At 47.2% G+C, this 26,492-nt stretch overlaps 2 protein-coding genes across 4 annotated transcripts; one reads left to right on the forward strand and one right to left on the reverse strand.

Moving 5' to 3' along the window:
• On the forward strand, positions 1-6,636 carry CIMAP3 (ciliary microtubule associated protein 3). Its single transcript, XM_075909976.2, has 6 exons — positions 1-131; positions 1,393-1,535; positions 2,075-2,173; positions 3,400-3,533; positions 4,928-5,045; positions 6,406-6,636. The coding sequence occupies exons 1-6, from the start codon at positions 107-109 to the stop codon at positions 6,472-6,474; spliced, it is 588 nt and encodes a 195-aa protein (XP_075766091.1). The 5' UTR covers positions 1-106; the 3' UTR covers positions 6,475-6,636.
• A 2,284-nt stretch (positions 6,637-8,920) lies between these two features.
• Positions 8,921-22,394, reverse strand: LOC102446777 (acidic mammalian chitinase-like). 3 transcript variants are annotated; one of them, XM_075909975.2, is made up of 12 exons: positions 22,313-22,343; positions 21,975-22,014; positions 21,727-21,782; positions 21,276-21,305; positions 19,181-19,382; positions 18,059-18,115; positions 16,011-16,176; positions 15,620-15,744; positions 12,839-12,962; positions 12,508-12,690; positions 11,390-11,506; positions 8,921-10,090 (listed from the first exon to the last, which is right to left on the reverse strand). In XM_075909975.2, the coding sequence occupies exons 3-12, from the start codon at positions 21,749-21,751 to the stop codon at positions 9,884-9,886; spliced, it is 1,236 nt and encodes a 411-aa protein (XP_075766090.1). In that variant the 5' UTR covers positions 21,752-21,782; positions 21,975-22,014; positions 22,313-22,343; the 3' UTR covers positions 8,921-9,883. The 3 variants fall into 3 exon arrangements, with proteins under 3 accessions (XP_075766090.1, XP_006130493.2, XP_006130492.2); XM_006130431.5 differs by lacking the exon at positions 21,975-22,014 and having other exon boundaries at positions 22,313-22,394; XM_006130430.5 differs by lacking the exons at positions 21,276-21,305; positions 21,727-21,782; positions 21,975-22,014; positions 22,313-22,343 and adding an exon at positions 20,088-20,213.
• Between the last annotated feature and the right edge of the window lie 4,098 nt (positions 22,395-26,492).

Raw genomic sequence — 26,492 nt, forward strand, 5'->3', positions numbered from 1 at the left:
GGCTGCGGGCAGAGAAGGACCCGGCTCCCCCGGCACGGATCGCCCCGCGGGACCCCCCCCCCCCCGCCGTCTCCATGGTAACGGGCCGTACACACGGGCAGGCGGCATGATCTGGGAGTGGGAGCTGACAGGTGAGCCCCTCCCCTCCCCGCCTGCCCCCCCCCCGGGGCTTCCCTCCCCGCGCCCCGCCTGCCCCCCCCCCGGGGCTTCCCTCCCCGCGCCCCGCCTGCCCCCCCCCCCCGGGGCTTCCCTCCCCGCGACCCGCCTGCCCCCCCCCCGGGGCTCCCCCCCCCCGGCCCCCCCCCCGGCTTCCCTCCCCGCGCCCCGCCTGCCCCCCCCCCGGGGCTTCCCTCCCCGCGCCCCGCCCCCCCCCCCGGGGCTGCCCCCGCCCCCCGGGGCTTCCCTCCCCGCGACCCGCCTGCTCCCCCCCCCCGGGGCTTCCCTCCCCGCGACCCGCCTGCTCCCCCCCCCCGGGGCTTCCCTCCCCGCGCCCCGCCTGCCCCCCCCCCCGGGGCTTCCCTCCCCGCGACCCGCCTGCTCCCCCCCCCCGGGGCTTCTCTCCCCGCGCCCCGCCTGCTCCCCCCCCCGGGGCTTCCCTCCCCGCGCCCCGCCTGCCCCCCCCGGGGCTTCCCTCCCCGCGCCCCGCCTGCCCCCCCCCGGGGCTTCCCTCCCCGTGACCCGCCTGCCCCCCCACCGGGTGCCCCTCCCCATGCCCCACCTGCTCCCCTGGGGCTTCCCTCCCCGCGCCCTGCCTGTCCCCCCCCCGGGTGCCCCTCCCCACGCCGCACCTGCCCCCCCCCAGGGTGCTCCTCCTCATGCCCCGCCTGCTCCTCCTCTCCCAGTGCCCTGCTTGCCCTCTCCACACCCGGCCTGCCCCCACTGGGCTCCCCTCCCCATGCCCCGCCTGCCTCCCCCAGACCTCCCCCATCCAAGCACTTCTTGGGGGGCTCCCCTGCTCTTGCCAAGACCCCCTGTACACCTTCACCCCCCAATTCCTCTGTTCATGGCAAGCCTGAGCACCTCCCAGGGCTTTCCATCTTTGTGCCATACCCCCCCCCCCCAGACCTCTCCCAGAGGAACCCCTGTCCACACCCAACCCTGGCATCCATGGGGGCTCCTCTGTAGCCCCCAAGAACCCACTCCAGCACCTCGCAGGGGTTCCCCATCAACTCCAAACCCAGGCACTTCCTAGGAGTTCCTCTGCCCTCACTGAACTCCCCTGGCACCTCCTGGGGTTCCCGTGTGCACATCAAACCTAGCCACATCCTGCAGGACTCCCCTGGCCACACCTAATCTGGATACCCTCTGGGAGGACTCCTCTGCCCATATCCAGCCTAGGCACCCCCAGTGGGTGCTTCTAATCTACCTCTCTGTTGTTTCTGGCATCTGTAGCTGTGCAAAGGCGAAACTCATTTGGATCATGTCAGGCAAGGAAAATTTTCCCCTTTCACCATGCTCCCGACAGACTGGGAAACAAGCTGGTACCGATCCTAGGGTCTCCCCACCTTGGGCCTGGGAGTTACAACAGTGAAGAGGTGAGTTGTTCTGCAGTGGAACTCCCATCCCAGAGTAGGAAGATGATAGTAGCAGGCTCTTGTGGGCTGGAGATTGTGCATATATTTAATGAAATAGTCCTCGCCCTGGAAGAGTCCTGGCCCTAAAGAGAAGGAGGATTTTTCCAAGAGCACCTAAGTGACTTAGAAGTCTAAGTCCCATTTTCAAATGTAATTTCAGGAGCCTAAATCGCACTGAAAGTCAAACATACTTTTAAAAATGTTACCCAATAGAAACAAAAGACGGGATTATTATGCCTCATTTTCCAGCTGAGGTACAGAGAGAATTAAGTGACTTTCGCTGAATTACACACAGGGGCTGTGACACAGCTGGGAATTGAATTCACAGCTCTTTATACCCACCCCACACTAATAGTAAAAGTCAAAAAAGGCCATTTTTTGAACTAAGAGTCTTTAACAACAAACAATTCAGGCTATAACTGTTCAAATCAATTACACCTTAAACTGATGTCACTGACATTGTAACTGACACAAAGCGTGCTTCTGCTTTATACATACAGAGGAGTACCATAGTGTATGCCTTGACTCATAAACCAGAAAGCATCAAAGGTTATATACTAGGAGCAAGAACATCCCCACGTTTTCCACCAGACTGCAAGGTAAGGAAAACACTCTACTGGGTGTCAAGGCTGCTGCGTGTGCCGGTGGGCGGTTAAAACAACGAACGCACTGTAATTCTCTTGCCAGCGCCTGAGATGTCTATGGCCAATTTCCATTCACGTTGCTAGCTGCTGCAGATATGTGATGGCAGAATTAAGCATGTAGGGCTGAATTTCCAAAGCCGCCTTCATGCATTTAGGCATCTACATAAGTGGTCCAATTTTCAGAACTGCTGAACATGTGGGGTGCACATTGGATGCTGGGCTCTTTTGGAAATATGGTGCATGGATCACACAGTCCTAAAAGAAGTCCTACTCTGAAATTTTGGGGGAGGAAAATACTTTTTATTTTAATAGTTACAGCTCTATAAAGGATTGCTAATTTGCTATTTAATGACTCAGGTTGAAATTCACATGTGTGTGGAAGGCTAGCTTCGTGCACCATTTCAATGCCACCTAATAAATAAAAATTAAGCAATGGATAGATTTTAAGCTGATTCTTTGTTCATTGTTGAATTTTTCCATCAGTCAGTCACATATATATATATTTCATTATGGATTACCCCGATTTCCTGAACTGTGGGGAAATCATTCAACTATCCCATCTCTACAGCTGATGATGCAACCAAAACAAGGAAAATGACTGTCCCTTTCAATGCACCCACTTCTTAACCTGCTAAAGTAGTTCTTTGTTCTTATCTTCCTCAACCAAGAGGATGTATATTAGAAACTGATGTTACTGTTTATGAATTACAGATGGTGTCTAGATACAAGGGTGATGGGCATTTCAGAGTGGACCATTTAAAGAGCACTCAGGATGCTTGCTTATTGCAGGTTTCCACACAGCTATCCTACATACCTGCAGATCCCTTAATTACTCCCAGAAGATAATCATTTTAGGAGCAGTACGGTCCTTACCACAAGATTAGTAGGAAACTTTCATAGACACCTTCTAAAAAACTGCCTGGCTTTAAGGTTTGTGGTTTTATGGCCAGAGCATCCCTAGCAATCCAAAATCAGAACAAAATTAGAGAATTCCCAAAATATATGGCTCCCGACTCTCATTTACACTCAAACCACTTGACACTGCATTGGCAGTATGTGTACATTTACATTTGCAATCACTTTAAGACCCCTTGACAAAATCAGAGCAGACAGAATGTAAATGAGTTCCTTTCTTTTTCTTTTTCTTTTTCTTTTTTTTTAATTTGCTCCCTTATAAATAGACTGTGACTCCTGGCCCTGGAACACATCAGCCATCATGGGGCAAAGACCAAAAGTTCCAGCCTGCATACGCCCCATTTTCCATCAAGTCGTCACGATTTCCGCAGAAGGCACTGGATAGAGAGCTTTTCCCTGGGTACCATAAATCTGTTTCTTGCTCCTTTAGTAGAAAGGTAAAAAAGCCAGCCTAAGCATTAAGGGGGAGGATTGCAGAGGTACAAATGGAAGGTAGGCAACTGCATGTTCTAACTGCCCTGTGCTATGTACCTTTGAAAGTCTCACCTGGAGTGTATAAAAACACTGTCCACACGTGCCAGATATATTGTGATCCCTTAAAGTGGCACTCACATTGGGAGTGAACTAGTGGACAATGAGATCCAAAATCCTGCTTTCATAAAATAGAACGTAAATTTCAATTTAACCACCACACAAAACAACTAAATCTATTGGCACAACTCAGTGAAACAGGCTCTCCACTCAAGATAAGCTCAGGGCTCCATTAATAAGGGTGCTAAACATGATAGTTGATTGAGCATGATAGAGGAAATTGCACCACCGTCAAGCTCCAGTTACTGTCTTTTGTTCTTTTTCATGAGCATTAAAAAACTACCTCAGTAGATTGGAAAAAAGAGCAAGGTTATGGTGATCCCCTCAAATTATTGTGGAAACAGAAACACTATGCACAGAAAAAGATTACAATTTTAAAGCTATTGCACATAGATTTTAGTGGACAAAGTCAGCTTTTGTGGTTTGTAGTCACACTCTGTAGGGCAAGAGTCTGATTTCTATTGCTTTGTTAATTTAGATCGGGTGGGGAACCTCAGGCCCAGGGGACAGATGTGCTCCATGCCCCACCCACCCCTGGCTTGCCTGGATCTGGCCGCCAAGGCTCAGGACTCCCCTCCAGCACTGGGGAGATGCACTGGAGCAGAAGTACACAAAATCTACTAGCCTGGGCTCCCCTAGACTCTGGTGTGCAAGGGGAATGTGGAGAGTGCCCTTCTCCTTCTCAGTTGGGGACCACAACTGTGAGGGTTGGTATTTGGTTTTTTGCTTCTTGTTTGTGTGCAGCCCCCAACTGATTTTTCTGTGGGTCAGTAGCCACCGACCCAAAAATGGTTCCCCACCTCTGATTTACATATTCAGACAAGAAATATTCACAGCAAAAAAGAAAGACTGTGTTGTCAGTTTTACATATCTCCTTTTAACATGGCATGTTTTCATACATGCCTTTAGAAATCAGCATCCATGAACCTCCCTCCGCTATGAATGTGTTGCAGGGATATCCCATTTGTCATCTTTTGACATGTTTGCAGTGTGATGGATGGGACCAAATACACAGAGGAGAGACGTAACCAGGGACAGCCCCAAATGTCATGCCCAATGGCTCCCCAAGTATATTGACCCAAAGACTATATCATGCACATCTCCCAGTGGATTAATGTGGCACTTTGCAAAACAGCCGAGTATACACTCCACATCTCAATCAGTTGCAGAAGCGAGATGTATTTTGTGTTCATTTTCCTTCAGACCTGGAACCTATAAAGCAGACAAGCTGCCACATAAGAAAATCACTTGGCCTATGAAGTTTGGGTCTCCAGATTGGTCTTTAGTACCAATGCTAGAGAAGAGGACTCTAAGAACAGAGGTATGGAATTTATATACATGTATCCACATACTTATTCTATACACTTGAGATGGGACTCGGGTGATCAAGGCATCAGACAAAGGGAAGTGTATGGTTGCTTAAAGGGACTAATATTCTTTCAGTGCAGCATGTTGTACACATAGATCGAGAGAGGAAAATTCCTAGAAATCCAGTGGGCTTGCAAGCAGTAGGAAGGAAGAATGACTGTTAATGAAATTGCAGTTGAGCATGCAGGGACTAATTTATGAAGAAAGGGTCTGGTGAGAGGGCTGAAACAGTAAACAGGACAGCTCCAGTCTAAGGATAAAAGCAACCTCATAAAATATGCTTGTGCAGTATCTCATGTATCCCTCTAATGCTAATTCACATAGGGTACGTCTACACAGCAGCGTTACTTCAGAACAACAGCCGTTATTCCGAAATAACAATGTGAGCATCTACACAGCCATTCCGTTATTTCAAAATGTGTAGACACACCGCTGCTCTTTCAAAATAGTCCCTCACCAGGGCCACTGTAAGGGAATGTCTACATCGCTCTTTAGAAAGAGCAACGTAAAATAGAGAGATCGAAATTACAAATGAAGCCGGAATTTGAATTTCCTATGCTTCAGTTGCATAATGGTGGCCATGCGTTCTTTCGAAAAAGGGCTTTTTGAAAGTGAAACCACGGTCTAGACGCGGTTCTTTAGAAAAAAACCCCTTTTTCGAAAGATCCTGTACTCCAGGATTCTTCCCCAGTACCTCCTGGGGCTCTAAATCAAGATAGCACATCTGCATTAGGGAAGCCTGCCTCGGATTAATTTTGAGGCTTCCCTGTAGTGTAGATGTGCTATTTTGAAATAAGTTATTTCGGAATCACTATTTCAGAATAGCTTATTTCAAAATTAATGTGCAGTGTAGATGTACCTTGGGCTATGTGTAGACTACGCTGAAGTTTCAAAAAAGGATATGTAAATTCTGCGGGAATATGCATATCTTCGTCCAATCTCACTTTCGAAAGCTCTGCGTTCGAAAGTGAAAGTAGTCTCAACGCGGTTTTTATCAGCAAGCCCTCCTCCTTTTTCAAAAAGCTGCTGTTCCTCAAAAAATGAGATTTACACGGCTTTTCGAAAAAGGGGGGGTTGCCAAAGAAAACGCGTCCGAACTACTTTCACTTTCGAAAGCAGAGCTTTCGAAAGTGAAATCGATCAGAAGGAGATATGCAAGTTCCCACAGAATTTGCATATCCTCTTTCGAAACTTCAGCGAAGTCTAGACAAGCCCATAAAGACTAGCAATCTCCCTCTGCTAGCAGCTAATGAGAGTCCTTTAACTCAACTTTTAAAAGTTGTTACAGCTGTCAATATTTGTTTCTGTTTTAGTTGATCACAGATAAAGAATTCAGGAAATATCGGAATCGACTGGCCTACTTGAGCTTATACTACAGCTGAATAGTTCTTCTCATCAGAGCCTGTCTTATCCTGTCCAGTTAAGTGTCTCAATTCTGTTTTTAGCTCCACCAAAAATTGGGGTGGATCACTGGTTCTGCAGAACTGGCCAATGTTTACATTAGTGCTTGATTAGTGTCTTTTCATTAAAAAAATACAGTGTTATCTTTAGAACATTCTTTAGTGTCAGAGTATGTGGCCACTGTGCAGGGGCTGAGTTTAAATGACATGTGGCTTTTGGTGCTAGTGGGTTTGAGTCTTTACTTCCTTGGGTCTTGCACTGTAACTAGCAGTAGTGCAAGGTGGGTGTAAAATGCTAGCAAATCAGAATGTGCAGGAATAAGCAAAGTAGTGGAGGATCAAGCCTCAGAAAGTCCACAGTTTACGAACGGGATGTGTTCCAAAAGTTCATTTGTAAGTCGGTTGTTTGGAACTTGGAACACATAGTCCCATAGAAACAATGTTATGAATGGTGTTAGGTTCCCAGGCTGGCCCACAAAAGCCTACTTCAACTCATAATGTAGCTGAAAGATTGTATATTTGCAATAAAAATAGTGAAATAGTGTTTTTTATTTAACCTTGAATGCTGGTGCTTGAGGAAAGACAGGCTTAGAAGAGGATGAGAAGGTAGGTGGAGATTATAAAGGGCATTCCCCGGCTGCCACTCTTCTACCCCCCACAGGCTGTCCACCAGTTCCTGTAGCCAGCCCCCTCTCCTGGCTGTCCCCCACTGGGCTGTATCCAGACCCCACTCACTAGGAGTGGGCAAGCAGTCTGAACGCAGGCCAGAGGGCTCTGGAGGAGCAGAGAGTGGCTGTGTAGGCAGCTGGAGAGAAGTGGCAGTTTTCCCTTCAAAGCGCTGCTTCTCTCCAACCTTTGGCTGTGCAACTGCACCCTGCTACTCTGGAGTCCTGCAGCCAGCATTTGACCCTCCTTGCCATCACCTATGCCTCTTGCCTGTTTCCTGAGGCTGCAGGTGAGCTTTTGTTTGTGTGTGCGGGATGTTTGTGAGTCGGATGTTTGTAGCTTGGGGAGTGCCTGAAGCAGTATTGCTGGCCTGTGTTGCCAGCCACCACTGGGGGTCATGTTCACCTAACAAACTTGAGAGTCCTCCTTCCACAGATTGAAATCAGTAGGAGACGGCTCCTAAATGCCTTCGAGGTTCCAGGCCATACCATTTGTAGCTCATTCAGAGAGATTGGGATGGAAAGCAGATGCTGCCAGAAGGTAACTGGCTGTGGATCGAGAAAATCTGATTAGAGTTAATGAAAAATAGAAGGGTTTTTCTCTAGCAGTGTCCTGCATATTGGAGAACCCTAAAATGCCAGCTGCCCCAGGGCATATCTACAATACAAGACAGAATTTATGGTGTTTATAAGTGTTTCAGGGAGAGTTAGGGAGGGGTTAAAGATGCAGTGTTTGTCCATTTCCTGTATGATTTCTTCCCATTCCTTTGCATACTTGCAAGGCTCTCGAAAAATAAATGCATTTTTAAACTAGTAATTCCACCACTAGAATGATCCTCCAAAACTGATCTCCCCTCCCCCCCTTCTAGCCATAAGCTCTCCTGCCCTTTGCCCAAAAGAAATCAATAAAAACTGATAAAAATAAAAATAATCCGGTCCCAGGAAGGTAAAATTGGCAGAAGTTCCAGAGACTTTGTTATTGCTACTGATTTTCCATGGAAGTGCTTCGAGGGACAGCAGTATAAAACCCTGCAATGAGTAGATAATTTCCATGCCAGGCCTGTGGTAATTTCTGCAGACACTGAAATACAAGGAAATCCCTTATCATTCTAAAGCTATAGCTCTGAACACAGATGCTTTAGCGGCAATTGCTAATATTTCATTAGCAAACTGTTAATGGTCCTCATCGTAACTGTGTTTCCTCTTATTACAAAAAAAAAGCAAGTAGTCCTGTGGCACCTTAGAGACTAACAAAAATAGATATATTGTATCACCAACTTTCATGGGCACAACCTACCTCTTCGGCTGAGTGGAGCAAAAGGCACAGAAACCCCAACATTTAAAGCAGAAAAAGAAGGGAGAGGGGAAGGGGAGAAAAAACAGAAACCCCAACATTTAAAGCAGAAAAAGAAGGGAGAGGGGAAAGGGAGAAAAAACATCTGTCAATTATAATATCCGTGCTAAATGAGGCTGCTTTAAATGTTGGGGTTTCTGTGCCTTTTGCTGCACTCATCTGAGGAAGTGGGTTGTGCCCCTGAAAGCTCATGATACTAATATATATATATATATATATATATATATATATATATTAAATCTCTAAGATGTTACAGGACCACTCATTGTTTTTTATGTTAAAACGGCTACCCCTCTGAGATTCTGATTACAATATCGTCTTTCTTGGCAGCATAATTTGTCTAAATTCATTAAGGGATGAGGACATAATGTTTGTGTGTACTAAGTCACATTATGCATCAGTCACTGTATTGTTTTCATACATTTATTCAGAAGCAACTGACTTCAGGGCATTTTCGAATGTGCAACAACTGCACTACAATCATGGGACGGCTGCTCTTCAGTACAGTTACCAGGAATTCACCTAGAAGTTTGTAAATAGGTCTGATTACCAAGGGCCTTCACTGACATAGAGAAATAACTCACCTGGTGAACGTACCAAGTCAACTACATAAAATCTTTCAGATACTCTCTCAATGGAGAAAGCTTTATTTCAATGTGTTATACTTCGTTGGGTCTTGTGGAATTAAAATTACACTCTCTTGTAGCTTTAATCTTTTCTCAGAGGCTAGGAATTTAATGATATTCTTTAATACATACACTATTCAGAGGCCATTTTGCAGACAGAACCCAGAGATATGGGCTAGAATTTCTCCAGGATTTGATGGTTTGGGGATAAAGGAGCATGGGGCAAGGTTTCATTAGAACTATCCCTGGTGTTTTCATGAGCGGGTGCACACACATAGACTATGACAACAGATGGAATGAGTCTGCGGAACCAGACTGGATGCAGTAACTTCTGCTCCACAGTCAGAATTCTAGCTTGGCCCTGGCATCAGCGTACACATTGGCAGCTTGGCCGCACCAGGTTTATTTACAGGTGTCAGAATTTTTCATAGTCCATCAAGCTCTCACATGGAACCCGCAAGGAAAACGGAAAAGAGGAAGACCTCGGACAATATGGAGAAGATCTACTGAGATCCAAGGACAATAGTTGGGGTACTCTTGGAGTCAGCTAGAAGTTTTGTCTCAAGACAGAGTGAAGTGGAGGAGACTTGTAGATGACCTATGCTCCACTCAGAGTACAAGGGTTTAAGATGCAAGAATCTTTTAAAAAAAAAAAAGCAGAGTGGAAAACACAGATATTATTGGTTTCTACAACTAGGGCTTAATCCAACATGCACTGAAGTCAATGGAAAAACTCCCTTTTATGTCTACGGGCACGGAGTCGAGTCCTTGGATAAGCAATATGATGTTGCCTTCTCTGCTGTGGTCCTTGCTCGGCTCTCATTTTCAAGGGCTGCCTTCAGTGCCCCTAAAAGAGGGTTGGCACCTGCCCCACAGAAAGAGCCAGAGAAGTCATCCAGGTCAAGAGTCCAAACCATGGCTCCTCCATAGTTGTTCTCCTTCAGGAACTGGGCCTGCAGAAAAAGAACAGACAGCGATGTGCATGGTCTGTTGTTTGTATCTGGCATGTAGTCATGTAACTTAGGTCAGGGGTTTTCAAACTAGAGGTCGTGACCCAGCACGGCGCCGTGGAATGTCGGGCAATGGGTCTCGTTGCTACAGGGGGATCAGGTGAGCAGTAGAAGCACTAAAGCCTGGCTCCTAGGTGGGGGAGCACACAGGGCTCCCTGCCCTGAGCACTAGCTCTGCATTCCCACTGGCTGAGAACCTGCTGCTGTCTGCTTCTGGGGGCAGCATGGTCTGCAGTGCCAGGAGAGGAGGAAGCTGCCTTAGCCCTCCCGCTGCACCTCTGACCGCGAACTTCTAGAGGTAAGCACCTCCTGCTCCAGCCCCGATACCGCCTCCCCAAAGCCGAAGCCCCCTCCTACAGCCAAAAGCTCCCATCCTCAGCCCCACCCCGGAGCCCACACTCCAGTCAAATTATGTTGGGTCATGCAGGCCCAGCCAAAGATTTCGAGGGGCCCAAGGCAGCATGGCTGAGCCACACAGCCGTGTGGTCAGGGCACTGGGTGAGCAGCCAGGTGGGTGAGGCCGGGAGCTGGGCAGCGCGGGGCCCAAGGCAACCACCTCACCTTGCCCAAAGGCTGGGCCTGGGGTCGTATCATCAACTATTTTCTTCAACTGGGTCATGAGAAAAAAAAGTTGAAACCACTGCCTTAGGGAACAGATGACCCCTAGAAGTCTTTTCCATCTCTAAGTTTGTCCCCATTGATACCAGCTAACCAGAAATTGTTCCAGAGGACGCACCCTGTCTGCCAAGCAAGCCCAAGCAAACACATTCACAATCATAAACAAAAAGACCCCAAGGTGCAGCACACTCGTCATAAGTGTCCAGTGCAGCAAGACTTATGGAATAGACTTCAGTGAAATATATACTGGATAATCCTTGTGTGCGGCGGATCCACTTGGGATTGCTAAGAACTAGGGATGTTAAAAATAGTGTAAGAGGGTAACCGTGTAACAGCTGAAATCTCAGCAGTTACCTGCGCTGCGGCTCTGCATTGTAAATCTTAGCTGTATACTGCAGAGTTGGCAGCAAAGCCTCTTCCCAGGGAGCTGAGCTGGCAGCCTTGCCCACTCGGGAACAGAGGGCCACATCCTCAGCTGGTGTAGACTGGCATCGTTCCCCTGACTTCTTGGGGCCACACAGATTTACATCATCTGGGCACTGGTCTCATCTATTAAGGGGCACTTCTACGTTCCTGTTTCCAAGACTCTCTAATGAAGGCCATATGAAAATGGCAAGAACCCACCTTGATCTCAAAGCTCCTCACATCGTCATATCCGACCCACTCATTGTCTTTGAAGGCATATGGGACCTCCTGCTCGTCAATCCAAATAGTGGTGGCTCCTTCTAGGAACGTGCAAACCTGTGGAAATGAAAGCCATTAACAGCCAGTGCACCAGATACACTACAGGCAGTCCCCGAGTTACGCGGATCCGACTTACGTCGGAGCCGTACTTACGAACGGGGCTTTTCTCACCCCGGAGGATGCGGGCGGCGGGACCGCCCAGACGCGCTGCAGTCTGGCCGCCCGCGTCCTCCGGGGCGAGAAAAGCTGTTCTGCGTCTCCCTGGTCTGCCCCCCCAGCAGATGTTGCTCTGCCCCGGGCTTCCTGGAATCAGCCGCTGATCAGTTTCAGCAGCAGCTGACTTGGGGACACCTCGGGTAGAGCAGCTGGGGTGCTGCCAGGTTCGTCCCCGCAACGCCGAGGTGTGGCACTGCGAGGACCTACCCGGCAGCGCCCCAGCTGCTCTGTCCCAGGCGTCCAGATTCAGCTGCTGTTGAAACTGATCAGCAGCTGATTCCAGGAAGCCCGGGGCAGAGAAACTCTGCCTCGGGCTTCCTGTAGTCAGCCGCTGGTCAGTTTCAGCAGCGGCTGAATCTGGACGCCAGTTCCGACTTAAGTACAAATTCAACTTAAGTACAAACCTACAGTCCCTATCTTGTACGTAACCCGGGGACTGCCTGTATTTAGGAGGATATATTCTAGTTTAAACAAGATACACAAAGGTTTGAGGGAAGAGATGACTTAAGCAATCTTGAGTTCTGTCCATTACAACAAATACATGCCACATACAAGAAAAACAGAAACCAGTCAAAAAGCAAGTTTGATCTGTAAATCTTGGAAGGAAGAATGATGGTACAGTAGTTCGCGCTCTGGCTTAGGACACAGGTTCAAATCCCTGCTCTACCACAAATTCCCCTGTATGGCCTTTGGCAAATGTCTCTGTAAAACAGGGATAACAACCCTACCCTGCCTCACAGGATGGTTCAGAGGAAAAACCCATTAAAGATAGGTGCTCAGACACTACAGTAATGGGCACCATGGAAGAACTAGAAGAGATATAACTTGCTTGAGATGCTTACCTCATAGTAAGCCAAGATGCCAGATTCCTTGGTGTGGGGCCCAGGAGACCCACCCCCAGAAGCCGGAGCACCAACCCCAGTATTTGTAGTAGAAAGCTTGAAAGTTCGTCCATATGTTGGGAATCCCATCAGGAGTTTCTCAGCTGGGGCACCATTTTCCTGCCAGTATTGCATAGCATATTTCTGTAGAGAGAAAACCCTTCATGTTGACATGACTTTTACCCCAGACAAACAGCAGACCCTGGGCCTGATCCACTGAAGTTAATGGAAACATTCCTATTGACTTCAATAGTCCCTGGATCTAGCCCTGTATTATTACTTGTTTTCTTACACAGTTGAGGAAGGGATTACTGTCGTACTCATCCAAGCCCTTGTACAAGGGGCTGTTGTGTCCCGTTTCAGAGGCCCAGCTTCCATGGAAGTCATAGGTCATCACATTGATAAAATCAAGACTCCTAAAGACAAGCAAAATAAATGATACAGTAAGGAATCCTAGGATTACCATATTTGAACTTTCAAAAAGGAGGACACTCCTGAGAGGGAGTGTATCCATACCAGTACCTACCAACTCACGTTGTAGTCATGTGTTCTATATACTATATACACAACATATACAATGAGTAACAGTGAATATACAACATGAGTAAATGCGGGGGGTCATAAGTCTGGCGGTCATAAGTCAGAGGTTACCTGTATAAAATATACTGTGTACTACTTACCTCTGCCCCGGTAACTCTCCCTGGGCTCCCCGCCCCTGGTAACCTGCCTTGGGCCTCCCGCCCCTGCTAATCCACACTGGGCCACCCACCCCTGGTAACCCACCCTGACTCTGGAAGGGGATGCAGGGTTACAGAGCTAGAGAGGCATTTTAGAGCTTGGCGGGGTGCATGTCAATGGGGGCATATGCAGGGCTCAGGAGAAATGTGGGGTTTGGACGATGTGGATGTTTGCACAGCTCCAGCAGTTCAAGTCCTGCTGGCGGGACTCAGGGTGGCGGGACAGGCGTCCAGTGCTAGGGGTGTGTAAAGAGGCTCTACAGGATTTGGATCCATGGGGGTATTTACAGGGCTCTGGGGGCCGCAGGGATCAAGTCTACAGGGGTTGGGGGATGGGTCTCTGAGGCACTGCTGGGAGCCCGGAGCTCTTCCCCATGTGGCATTTGGAGGCTCCGAGGCCAGAGGAGCGGGGTTCAGCCCATCACTAAGCGATGAGTCGCACGCAGCCCCCACCCTGTCCAGCCCCTGCCGGCTGAGCACCGCCGTCCTTACCGGGCCCGCGGCTGCTCACTTACAGCAACCCCTCCCACCCACTGCTAAGGAAGTGCTGTTGAGTCTATGGGCCGCGGAAAGGCCAAACGTCCTTCAGGAAAACTGCAGGCGGGGCTAGGGAGCAAGCCTGGATGGGGATGGACTCAGCGGAGTGGGGAAGCATCCAGCCTGGCACTGAATGAGCTGGGCAAAATCCCAGACATTTTAATATATTTAAAAAACCTGGATGGACAGAAATTTAAGGATCAAAAAGGAGGACATGTCCAGGAAAAACCAGACGTATGGTAACCCTAATGAATCCATTTCCTAAAGGTACATCTACACTGCACGCTTATTTCAAAATAAACTATTCTGGAATAGTTATTCCGAAATAGCTTATTTTGAAATAACACATCTGTACTACAGAGAAGCCTCACAATTAGTCTGAGGCAGGCTTCCCTAATGTGACGTGCTATCTCAATTTAGAGCCCCAAGAGGCACTGGGGAAGAATAACTTAGAATGGCCCTGGTGAGGGGCTATTTTGAAATAGCAGCAGTGGAGCGTCTACACACGCCTTATTTCAAAATAGCTATTTCGGAAGAAGCATTATTCCTCGTAGAATGAGGTTTACAGATTTTGGAATAACCCGTCCATTATTTTGAAATTATTTTGAAATAATGGAATGGCTGTGTAGACGCTCTCATTGTTATTTTGAAAGAATGCTAGTTATCACAAAATAATGGTGTAGTATAAACGCAACCTAAAAGACTAAGACTTCTTAACTTTGAAGGGTCTAAGAACACCCAGACCAAAGAAGCACAAGACATGTTAGATTGCTCTAAAGATGGCAAGTCTTTCAGGATCATCATTAGATACTGGACATGCCTGACGATGCGGGGAGGGGAAGGAGAGAGCAAAGGGGGTAACTGTTCCAGGGACCGATGATTCAAAAGGGCCCAGGGCTCCCAGTCAACACGACTGTGGCAGCAGCGATGGCCAGAGTCCTGGGCCCTTTAAATCACTGCTGGAGTCCCAGCTGGTGCTCAAACATTGGCGAGGGGGACAGGGAAACTAGCCCCAAGCCTCGCCCTCTCCATCCAAAGCCCCGCCTCTTCAGGTAGCACGGAGCTGCCCTCCCCCCGCACCTTGCCCAGAGGCCTGGCAATTCTATTGGCCTCCCTGATACTCGATTATTACATTTCATATAGGCTATGTCTAGACTGCAAGCCTCTTTCGAAAGAGGCTCTTTCGAAAGAGAGCGTCTAGACTGCACGTTGAACTTTCGAAAAAGCGGCTTGCTTTTTCGAAAGAAAGCATCCAGTGAGTCTGGATGCTCTCTTTCGAAGAAGCCCTATTTACATTCAAGAACGCCTTCTTTCGAAAGAGGAACTTTCGAAAGAAGGCGTTCTTCCTCGTAAATTGAGGTTTACCGCCATGGAAAGAAAAGCCGCGTTCTTTTGATTTAATTTCGAAAGAACGCGGCTGCAGTCTAGATGCAGGTGAGGTTTTTTCGAAAAAAGGCTACTTTTTTCGAAAAAACCCCTGAGTCTGGACACAGCCATAGTGAGGACCTAAACTGGAGTTTTTTATCCAAAGCTCCCAAACTTTGGTGGTTTGGCTAAAACCAGACTAGGATCCAAATTAGCTCTGGGATTGATTTCATTGGATTATTCTTTAATGGGCATAGGAAAGAAGAGCAAGGCAGACAAATCTTCAGGATCATTACCTAATGGCATCTACTGGAACTGTGTCAATAAATCTAAAATAAAGCCACTAGACCCAACAATGCAAAGCCTTTTTCTTATGCTTTTGCTAGCAGGAAATTGTAACATTTTAACCCCCTGGCAGAAATCATCTGACTTACTCCCCCAGTTCAGCCACTTCATATCCAGCATCTATGGTTTCTTTACTGGCTGACACAGCTGCTGAAACCAACAACCTTGCACGACCGGTACTTTCTCCTTCTTCAGTAAAAGCTGCGACCATTTCCTACAAGTATAAAACAAAGGGCAACCACTGTCATGTGAAAATGAGATAAAGAACAATTACATGGAAATTAAGGCCTTTACATTTTTTTTTAAATATCTGCAACTAATCTGAATATTCCCAACATCTGTGATCACCCTTTATCCAGTGTCAAAACAAGCACTTTTCAGGCACAACCGACAAGTTACAAAGCTCCACGTCAGGGATTAGTCAAATGTTTCGGTGACTTGGAGGAGTTTGGGATCAGACTGTGAACAGTACTTCTCTACCTGAACCAAAAGGGTGAAGCGATGCTTATCCTCTGGGGGGCTTCCGTTGGAACCGGGATACTCCCAATCGAGGTCTAGTCCATCAAAATTATGCGTGCGGAGAAACTCAATCACTGAACTGATGAATGTTTTTCGATTTTCAGATGAAGAAACCATGTCAGTAAATCTGGAAGAAATAACATTTGTCTGACAAGTGCATTATTAGTCCCACCCACCTGCGGTCCTCCAGTCTTTCCAAACAGACAGATCCTGAACTGGGGTAAATCAAAGTCGCTTCACTGTCTTCAATGGTATTATGCTGAAGGTCTGGTCCATAGTTCCCGTCAGACTATCTATTATTTCGACAGCCATCTCTCTCTGCTGATGGCGTCATGCTTTTTATTATTGCTTTTGTAAACAGATTTCTCTTCCCTAAATCTTCTCCCTTTATCTCTTCCCCTTCTGCATCATTGCAACATTACCCTCCTCTTTCCATCCTCTACCTGTTGGTTACTATCAAAACCAAGGAAGTCTAAACATAAAGCTACTCTATCATGTGCTGAGAGACCCCACGCCCCAGCCCAGCAAAGCCCAGCTTGAATACAGTAGTCCCTGTGAAGTCAGTTGCACTGCTCACACACTGCAAGTTAAGCACATGCTTAGGTGCTTTGCTGGATAGGAGCAAAGGACTCCGCATCTTGTAGGATTCAACCCACAGCACAGTTAGCGAGCGTCTATTGAATTGGATAGGCTTTAGATTGGGTGGGGAACCTATGGCCCGGGGCCCCTGGCTTCCCTAGATCTGGCCCCAAAGCTCAGGGATTTCTCTCCCCCACCCCCAGCATTGGGGAGCCAGCTCTGGCACACCAGCCCTATGTCCCCAAGAAGCTGTGTAGATAAGCACCCCTCCCCCATTGCCCAGATGTTGCACCCCCACTCCCACCCAGCCTCCACACTCTTACTCCTCTCCTGCACCCTACCTCCCACGCAGCCTCCTCCTGCACCCTACCATCTCCCCAGACCCACCAATCCCAGTCTACTCTTGCACCCTCCCACACCCCAAGCCTGCTTCCCAGCAGCCCCCTCCCACACACTGAATGCCTCATTTTTGGCCCCACCCTAGAGCCCTGAGAGGGCCACAAAATCTACTAGCCCGGGCCCTCCAAGGTTCTGGTGCATGAGGAGAATGTGGGGTTTGTTTGTTTTGCGTCTGACTTTTGTGCAGCCCCCGACTGATTTTTCCCTGGGTCAGTGGCCTCCAACCCAAAAAAGGTTCTTCACCCCCCTCTGGGCTCTATTCGGGATTGGAAAGATTTGATTTTTCTCAGCAGAATGTTAGTACATACGGTATACTACATCTTGGATACCGCGTGCAGTTCTGGATGCCCCATCTTTAAAAAGCTGCATTAGAATTGGAAAAGGTCCAGAGAAAGGAAACAAAACTGATGAGGGGCATGCAACAGTGCCTGGATGAGGCGAGATTAACAAGCCCGGGACTGTTCATCTTAGAAAAGAGGCAACCAAGAGAAAATATGACAGAGGTTTATAAAACTGTGACTGGTTTGGAGAGAGTGAACCGGATTCTGCTGGTTTTCTGCTGGGAGATCATCTTGCTTACAACAATCTTGTGGCCCACAAAGATGAAGGAGGGCCACTCCTGAAGCCCCATCATTAGCCTAGGTTGCCCCTCATTATGCTAGAGGCTCATGGTCATAGTTCCCTCTAGGGTGCGTGCTTGCACAAGTGTGCAGTAAGAAATTAAGCCCACCCACCTCGTTAGCTGAGCTGCGCAGCAGCAGACAAGCTACTCCTGGGACAGGGCCGCGTAGTGGGCGGCTGCCCTGTGTGCCGGAGCTGGAGTAGCGGCTGCCCAGCTGCTCCCAGGGTACCAAATGGCTACTGAAAATTTTGCATTGGGCACTGTATAAACACAAATTAAAGTCCGGCATTGCTCCAAAGAGCTTACCATCTAAATCAGGGTGGGGAATCTCACTGTCTTGCCCCTAACTGAGAGTCCTCTGCCTTGCCATCACCACCACTATTTAAAAAGAAAAGGGAAAAGTTCTTACTTTTGGGTATCAAAGGTTCCACCTCCAACAGCCAAGAGTGTGACAAGGTTCTCATTTCTAGAAAGCAGAAAAAAGTTCAGGAGTATGAGATTAAATGACCAAAATATATAAAGATGAAAATAACAGATTTTTTTTTTTAAAAATGGTTGTCGGTTTGTAAACAATCTCCTTATTCACACCACCTTCTCTAGATTTACACCTCTCTGAGGTCAGAACCTTGCCATTAGCCTTTGGCTCATGACACTGGAATTAAAATTATTTGGATTGTCAGATTCAACATTGTTCAAACCCATCTCTAGATGCACCAAAGGCCTGAAACTCAAAAAGCTCCTGCAAAATTTTGGGGGGATTGAAGTCTGGATCTGAGTAAGATAATAAGCTCCTTTCTGGAGCTCCTTTTTTTAACATCTCTTTGGTGTTGGTGAGGGTCACATTGTAAACCCAGTTCTAAATTTTGCTGAGCAAGCCTGTTTACAGCTTCACAGTATGAGGCGGCAACCAAGATAATCTAAACTTACCTTAGGCAGAATTTTCATCAACAATTATCAAGTGAATTATAATGAAAACATGTTTGCTTCCTGTTTTGCTCCTTGCTCATGAAAAAAGACCAAAACTCTTGGAAAAGGTTTATATTCTGCTTGGTTTTGTTTGTTTCTTCTTGGATGTTGGGGTCCTGATTTCTGTTTAAATTATAAATTGAGACCCTGTCTATCCTAGGGAACTCTGTGGACAGCTGGTGAACTAGCAAGGTTATAATATGAAAGATATCAGAGGAGACTTTTAGTGGCAGGGAAAGTGATTTGTACTCAGACTGTGTAAAACTTTGGATTTGGTTTGTTTTTACCAACAGCGAGTTTATCAAAATGCTCCCTTTAAAAAGGACTTTACAAACCCATTTCCCAAACCACATTTTTGAGTAACCCAAAAGTGACTGAAACTAAAAACTAAGGACATACACAATTTTGGCATCCTGACTATTTCTAAGAATAAAAAATAAACAAGAAAAAAAAACCTTTAAGCACAAGGAAGCAAAAAGGGGAACAAGCCTCCACATTATTCGTTTATAGGTCACATTTAAATAAACTCATTTTTAAAATCCTCTACACATTAGATGTTACTGACTTCTGCTTCAGGTCATTAAACTGTTGGTAGAGGGTTTCATCATTCCATTCGACCTTGGTGATCTCATTGTTCTCCAACCCAGCAAAAGCATAGATCAAATGGGTACACAGGAAAGGGTCCACATTTTCTGGAGTGAACTTGGCTGGTTCTGCCCTGTACTGAGACCAGTTAGTAAAGTAGCACACACGTTTGTACGCTGAGCCTGTTAAAACATAAAATAAAAATAAAATGTGATGGCACTAGTGTCCATTAGTGACACATCATAAGTGGGATCAACCTAGTGATCTTGTGGGCTGACAACTACCCCAAAGATGGCACGGCTACACAATCAATTGGTTGAAATTTGTGAACCAGAATCTCATCTGTTTATCAGGGACAGGCAATAATCTTTGATTGGAGGGGGGGTACTCCAAGAATTTGGTAAGCAGTCAAAGGACACACTCTTCCATGATATTAATGGAGAAGGTGTGGGGTCCGGTATGGAGGCTGGGTGCAGAAGAGAACTTGAAGGGATTGGAATGCTGGCAGGGAGTTTTGGTGAAAGAGGAGGTTGTGACAGGGGGCTGGGATGTAAGAGGGGATGCAGGATCGGGAAGGGCGTTGTGACCTGGAGGAAGGGAATAAGAGGGGGGTGCAGAGTCCGGGAAGGGGCTGTGACCTGTGCCAAAAATGCAAGACGGGTGCAGGGATTTGGGTTGTGACCAGGGGTAGGAGGTTGGGGTGCAAGGTTTGAGAGGGATTTGAGACCTGGAGGAGGGGCATACAAAGGGGTGTAAGGTCTAAAACGGTAGGGGGGGTGGAGTAAGGGTGCAGAGGCTTTGGTTTACATGGGCTAGGGCTGCAGCAGGTTAAGGGGTAAGGGCGGGGCTGGGGTGGCAGAGGCAGGCTTTGGCTGGGCAACACTTACGTGGGCAGCACCCGGCCAGCAGCCCAGGTGATTTCTCAGCCAGGGTCCCTGCTTCCCACGCCCCTGCACTAGGTGCAGAAGCCATGTGTGGCTGACTGAATGCTGCGAGCTCGCAGAGGGGAGGGGGACTTCCCATACTGCTTGTGTTGCAAACAGGCAGCTCCCATTGGCTGGGCTGCCAAGCCTCTTAAACTTCCGCCCTCCAGCTCTTAGTGTTCAGAGACCTCCTCTCAGCGCAGGGTGGGACCTTGGCAGAGGCTCCCATGGACCCGATCTGGTGGCTTGGGAGCTGTATTTTCCTTGCCCCCAGTGCATACTGCATTAGCACTGATGTCTCAGGGCTGCAAACTTCAAATCCCTACCTTGGGTGGAGGCAGATTATGAAAGTTATTTAAGTGCCTATTGTCAGCACCCAGCTCCCCAGAGGCAGATCCCTCTCTACAGCTTTAGGCACTGGCGTAAATACTTTAAAAATCGGGCTCAGCATTCCTTGGCAACTAAGCACCAAACTATAAGAGGAGCCGGTGTTACATATGGGACAGTTGACATGGAAAAGACACTTGTTTCCTGCCCAGACAAAATGACTCCTGTTTCTGTCCCTATTACAGGTGCATGTGGCTGGCAGCATGACTCTATGGTCATATTAAATCGGGGCGCTGGAACTAGTTATATGTGGGGGGGTCTGATGATGGAAACTATATAATTTTGGGTTGCTTTTACTACTTGAAGCAGGCATGTGGCAGCACTCGTACTTCCGGCACCCCACAATTAGATCATGTATAGTTCATGTATAAATGGCCTCAACTCCAGCATGGAAAACATCCCCAGTTGCCATAAATCACACACGCTTCTTCCAGGTGGGGTATGTTAAAACTCGGCTGCCCCATCTAGACCATATAACACTTCCTCATCTTTTGCCAACCCCAAAGTCCAAATCTGATCTTACTCTTGCCCTAATGTAAATCAGGAGTAACTCCTTCCAAGGCAAAGGAATTACACCAGTGAGAGAGGAGACTCATATCAGCCATAGAGAAAATTCTCATGCAGAATTCTTGGCCAAATGCTCGTGGATTTCAGCAGCAGTTTTGCCTGTGTTAGGAATGGGGAGAAACTGAACAGGGACCTGGGGATTTGACCCATTATTTTATTGGTCCCCAGACATCCAAACAGGGAATGAGACATTCTTACCCAGCTGCAACTGCAGAAGAATGGCCACACCTGCAAACCAAATGAAAAGGCATTAGAAAAAAAGTCAGTCTGGTACTTTGTACACTTTGGACCCACCCCTTTGGGGTGAAATCCATTCCTGCACAGAGGGGCTAGCACCATGTAAAGCCCCATTCATGCCCTCAAAGTGCTGCAAAGGCCTTCTGCACACAGGTGAATCTTACTCACTATGCATAAGGTAGCCAAAATCCATTAGAGCAAAGTCTGTGCTAAAACATGCCCATGTGGGATGCTGCTGTTTCAGATATTATTGAGACCAGACGGGGCCATTGGAACATCTAGTCTGACCTCCTGCATAATGCAATTTTAGAAAAGAATCTGTTTGTATCTCATCTGGATCTTTCAATTTCTGGGCCAGGATTCCCCACCATAATGCTCAAAGTATCATTGCAACAGGATCAGATTCACTTACCGGCCCAGAGCAGCATCTTCCCCATCTCAGTCGGAGATTTTGGTTTCAGGAATTATCTAAAAATGGGAGTGGGGGGGAAGATTTGTGTCAGCAGCATGGGAGAAACAAAGGCAGTTGCAGAAAGGTTTCCAGGCAGCTGCTGGGCTACCGTGCAGCTCTTCTCAAGACAAGTCTAGTTGTATTCCAGCAATCCCCACTATCTGCCTTACACAACAGCTCCCAATACTGCCCCCGCTGTTGGAACTGACCTGGATATGATTTTAGAATGTGGTTCTAGTGTAGATAAGACTGAAACAGGGAAGAACGGATATTAGTCTCTGCTAACACGAGTTCAAAACATGTCGGAATAAGTGCAACATCTATGCACACATAGAAACAAGTGCATAATGTGCAGTTATAGGAAACATATATGGACTTCTTCAACGCTCTTGGCAAAATCTCTTTTAAAGCAAACCTATAAAATAAACCGTGCATTTTAAGTGACCTTTCCAGATTTTCTTAGAACCCCAAGTTATGGCTCAACTCACAAAACCAATCTAAAATTAAACTAATCCCTTCCTGATGTGCTGTGCATCCAATCACTGACCTGGCAGATTCCTGTAGCGCAATCCAGGACGGCTGTCTGCGTCTTTCTGCTACCCGCTTCTACCTATTATATATACAAGAAGGTTATCCACTCCCATCCAGATATACATACTGAACTTGCATTTATTAACTCCCCGCTTCCTGAATGTTTCCCTCCTAAATCCAGTGCTCTGACAAATGTTTTGAGAAATAACCATAACAGAATTGCACCACCAAAAGGCAGCTGGTAAAACTTGTTCCAAAACAGCCTACAGCTTAAGAAAGAGCAGCAGTTCCCATCAGTAGTGCCCCATATACCAGTCCAGTCAACAGCCCACACACTCTTCAACAGCATTTACATTTCATAAGGTATCACGGATGATGGTGAAATGTACCCTGGCACAATTATTTTGCACTTTATTCATGCATTAATTACTGTTATCATAGCTGAACTCATTGTCTAAAGAGGACAGTCTCCGGCCTGCAAACCATCAGATAAACAGAACAAGACATAAATTTAAAAAATAACAAATGGTCTGGTGGCACTTTATAGACTAACAAAACATGGAGATGGGATCATGAGCTTTCGTGGGCACAACCCACTTCTTCAATGGGATTATGAGCTTTCGTGGGCACACTGAAGAAGTGGGCTGTGCCCACGAAAGCTGATACATTAGAATGGAAATGTACGTCTCCACACTTGCTCTCACCCCTTGCCGGTTAAATGCCCCAGTCTAACCTGCCTTCTTCCATTCACAGAAGTAGAAGGTCACAAAGATTCTCCGGATATTCATCTTCCCTGCCACCATTTCATCCAATTGCTTCTGGCATATCCCACTGGGTATCACCCATAATCATTCCATACCCTACTCAAGGTTTACACCTTTCAAACATTTCTGAGCATACACTCCTCTTTTGAGTCCCTGTAGCGCCAAGCTGCAGCATGCATTATTTTATTCTCTTCAGCTTTCCTCAAGACACTAGCACCTCCCACTCCCTGATCTTCTCTGAGAGCCCTCTAATTCTGCCACTATCTTCCATGCTATGATCTAGGCGCACACCCCTGCCCAGTGTGATGGTATATCACCCCCTCGGCTGTTTCGCCTCCAACCTTGCCAAGAAGAAAATGCCTGGATGAGTAGTAGGATATGGCAAGTTCCTGACTACTGCTGAGCTGCGTTCGCAACCAGGCTTCTCGTCAAATTCTGACCCAATGGGCCTAAGCAAGCCTCCTTTATATTCATTCAACCTGAATGGCATCTTGAGCCAGATCCTTCCATGGTGTAAACTGACTGATGTCGTGAAGGCCAGGACCTTAACAGGGTTCAAAGAAGACCTAGATAAATTCATGAGGGATGGGTCCATCATGGGCTATTCGCCGGGATGGTGTCCTAGCCTCTGCTCGTCAGAAGCGGGGAATGGATCACAGGAGAGGGATCACTGATTCCCTGTTGTGTTTCCTCTCACTGGATCATCTGGCGTTGGCCATCATTGGAAGAAAGGATACTGGGCTAGATGCACCTTTGGTCTCTTTGGCCGTTCTTATGACTTCACTCCATGGAAGTCAATAGAGCTGTGCCCATTTACAGCCACGTAGGATCTGGGCCAGATCTTCACTGAATAGGTTTATATAGTAGGTCATGATGAATCCCTTTGATTTTTCGACTTTACCATTCTCCAGAAGAAGGTGGAGTAAAACAAACAATGCTTCTTCTGAGCTATCTCCTCAGCCGCCGTCACAGAGACTGTCCAGAGAGGCAAGATACCCAATGCCTACTCTCTGCAACAGCAATGGATCCACAAGTGGATATAAACCACCCAGCCAATAAACCTGCCATTCCTGAAATGCATGTCAAGTGACGGCCTTGCTGCAGTGGTCAGATCCAGCTTCCGAGGGAAGTAAAGCCATGGGAGATCTTCAAAGTAAATATTGAGATCGTGTCTAAGTCAATGGACCAGACCTAAGCTGATGTAAAATGGCTCTTTTGAATTGAAGCAGCATTCTACCATCTGAAGACTTGCACTCCCAATAGGGTTACATCTGATTTTTTTAGCCCCAGCTTGACCGTCACTTTTATGCATGACTCACTAGCCCCAACCTGTGATTTCTCTCTGTCTCATTAAAAACCTGGAAAAGCAAGAGCAACAGGCTAAATGAGATGCTACTCTTTCGGAGGCTGGTATCTTACAGACAGCCATCCAAACAGATGGCAGATGCTAATGCAATAAACCTGCAAAGGCAGGGACATCTCCTGGCGACTATGTTCCAGGAAATGGTTTGAAAAACCGACACAGCAGTTGTTAAGATGACTTACTGTTAGGGCCCTTTGTGTGAACTAAAAATACCCTAAACTAGAGTCTGGGGCATATGGACACAGCATCAAAACTGAATAGAATAGAATAGAGTTTATCACCTTCTTTCTGAAGTACCTCCCTTCAGAAAGGGCCAGATTATTTGCTCCTTTACACTGATTTTACCACTGTGTCACTCCCTTAATCTTAGTATTAATATTTTACCTACTGAAGCTGCTCTTGGATTTACACCAATGTCAGAAAGAGGAGAATTAGGACCATGCTGTGCTTTTGCTGTCTGTGAGGTAGCTCATCTTGGAATGAAAGGTAAATGTAGACTTCCAGCTACCCACTTTAATTCAATAGCATTAGCTACAATGATTCGTCTTCCCGACATATGCTATTCCGATATAAGGCCACAGGAACCTTCATTATCTTGAAGTCTTCTGAAAGGGCAGCCTGAGATAATTTTAGAGCCATTAGGAGCTTCAGATTGTTGTCCGCTGTGCCAGTGGGGGCAAGGTTGTGCTGAGTAACAATCACAGCTATTCATTTCCCACATATCTCCAAGCAGGGCAGACCACTGCATGAAGATGTCTTGTGTAGCCTTCACCAGCAGGAGAGGAAAGTAAATCCCAGTTTAGGCCTGTTCTGCACTAGAACAGGCAGGATTAAGGCACACCATAGAGCTCTGTGGAGTCTACACCAGGGCTCCTCAACTTTGGAGGTTCCAGGGGCCACAATGATACTCACAGCACATGACGAGGGCCGCAACTTAAGTTGGTTGGATATGTATGCAAATATATATGGAAATATATGCAAATGGATTCTTTCACACTGACAGGCATGAATGTAAAGATTAGGGCAAAACAACACAACACGCAGGCCCCATTTAAGTCAGTTCTGCTAATATTAATAAAAGGCAATATTTCTCCGATTTCTACCCTCAGGACAGCACTTTCAATGAGCAATGACAGTCCAGGAATCTAACTACTAAAACATATCAACAGAAGACCATTATATTGATGACTTTTTTGTTTTGGCTCCCACCTGCAGGCTGTGTGTTAAGCCCCACATAAACCCAAACTGCACCATGGCCGCAGACAAACAGGCTGTGGGCCACATGCGGCCCACGGGCCACATGTTGAGTAGCCCTAGTCTGCACTGTGGGAAGCTGATGGGAGCATATGCCCTGCGGAGATGTCTCACTAAGCCAGACTCAGCCTGTGACGAATACCTAACCTAGGCAGTTGTAGTGAGGAGGATTTACTGCCGTGGTGTCCTCAAAGGTCTCTGGCTCTGTCAATGATGATAACCAGAAGGCTGCTTGCGTGTGTGCTTGAAGATGTGGGCCCAATGACCATAGCAGACCCCGGAGGACCCCAAAGACCGCAAACCAGATAAGGTTTGAAGGTACCAGGCCAGGTTTATTGCTAAGCGAAGAGCAGTAACAGTTGTCAGTAGACTCTGCTGAACCACTACGCACATGTACTTGCCACAATGGAATAACTCAATCAGTGGGAAATTTCCACTGCCCCCAGTCATACAAAGACTGTCCCCCCAGGACACCACCTTATATACAAGTATAAACACATCACACCTCACTGCTGACGTATCAGGTTGCCACTCTCTGATGCTACTTAGATACCACCCATCACCCCGTCCTTCGTGATTTGATTAGATCATCTCTATCCATCATGCCATCATTTTAGACCCTTTCCTGTATCTGTGAGGAGTGGCTACCATGGTCTTTTTTAATGAGCTGGTGGTATCATGTGATTTCAACTTAAGACCATTACCAATTATTGTTCTGCATCTGGGCCTATTACCAATTAGTGTTTTGCACTCTCAGCCCTGTTCATGCCATGTTCTGTGAGCTGGGGCCTGCCTCTCGTTCACAGCTTAGCTTT

The sequence above is a fragment of the Pelodiscus sinensis genome, chromosome 27 (genome assembly GCF_052426305.1).
Source record: "Pelodiscus sinensis isolate ZL-2025 chromosome 27, ASM5242630v1, whole genome shotgun sequence".
NCBI classification, from domain to species: domain Eukaryota; kingdom Metazoa; phylum Chordata; order Testudines; family Trionychidae; genus Pelodiscus; species Pelodiscus sinensis.

Coding starts and splice junctions, on each gene's coding strand:
- CIMAP3 (XM_075909976.2), top strand. CDS start 107: ATGATCTGGGAGTGGGAGCTGACAG. Junction 132..1,392: donor CTGGGAGTGGGAGCTGACAG/GTGAGCCCCTCC, acceptor TGGCATCTGTAG/CTGTGCAAAGGCGAAACTCA. Junction 1,536..2,074: donor GGAGTTACAACAGTGAAGAG/GTGAGTTGTTCT, acceptor TTATACATACAG/AGGAGTACCATAGTGTATGC.
- LOC102446777 (XM_006130430.5), bottom strand. CDS start 20,172: ATGGCTTCTGCACCTAGTGCAGGGGCGTGGGAAGCAGGGACCCTGGCT. Junction 12,963..15,619: donor GAAGTGGCTGAACTGGGGGA/GTAAGTCAGATG, acceptor GCTTGTCTTTAG/GAGTCTTGATTTTATCAATG. Junction 10,091..11,389: donor TGAGGAGCTTTGAGATCAAG/GTGGGTTCTTGC, acceptor CTTTTTCTGCAG/GCCCAGTTCCTGAAGGAGAA.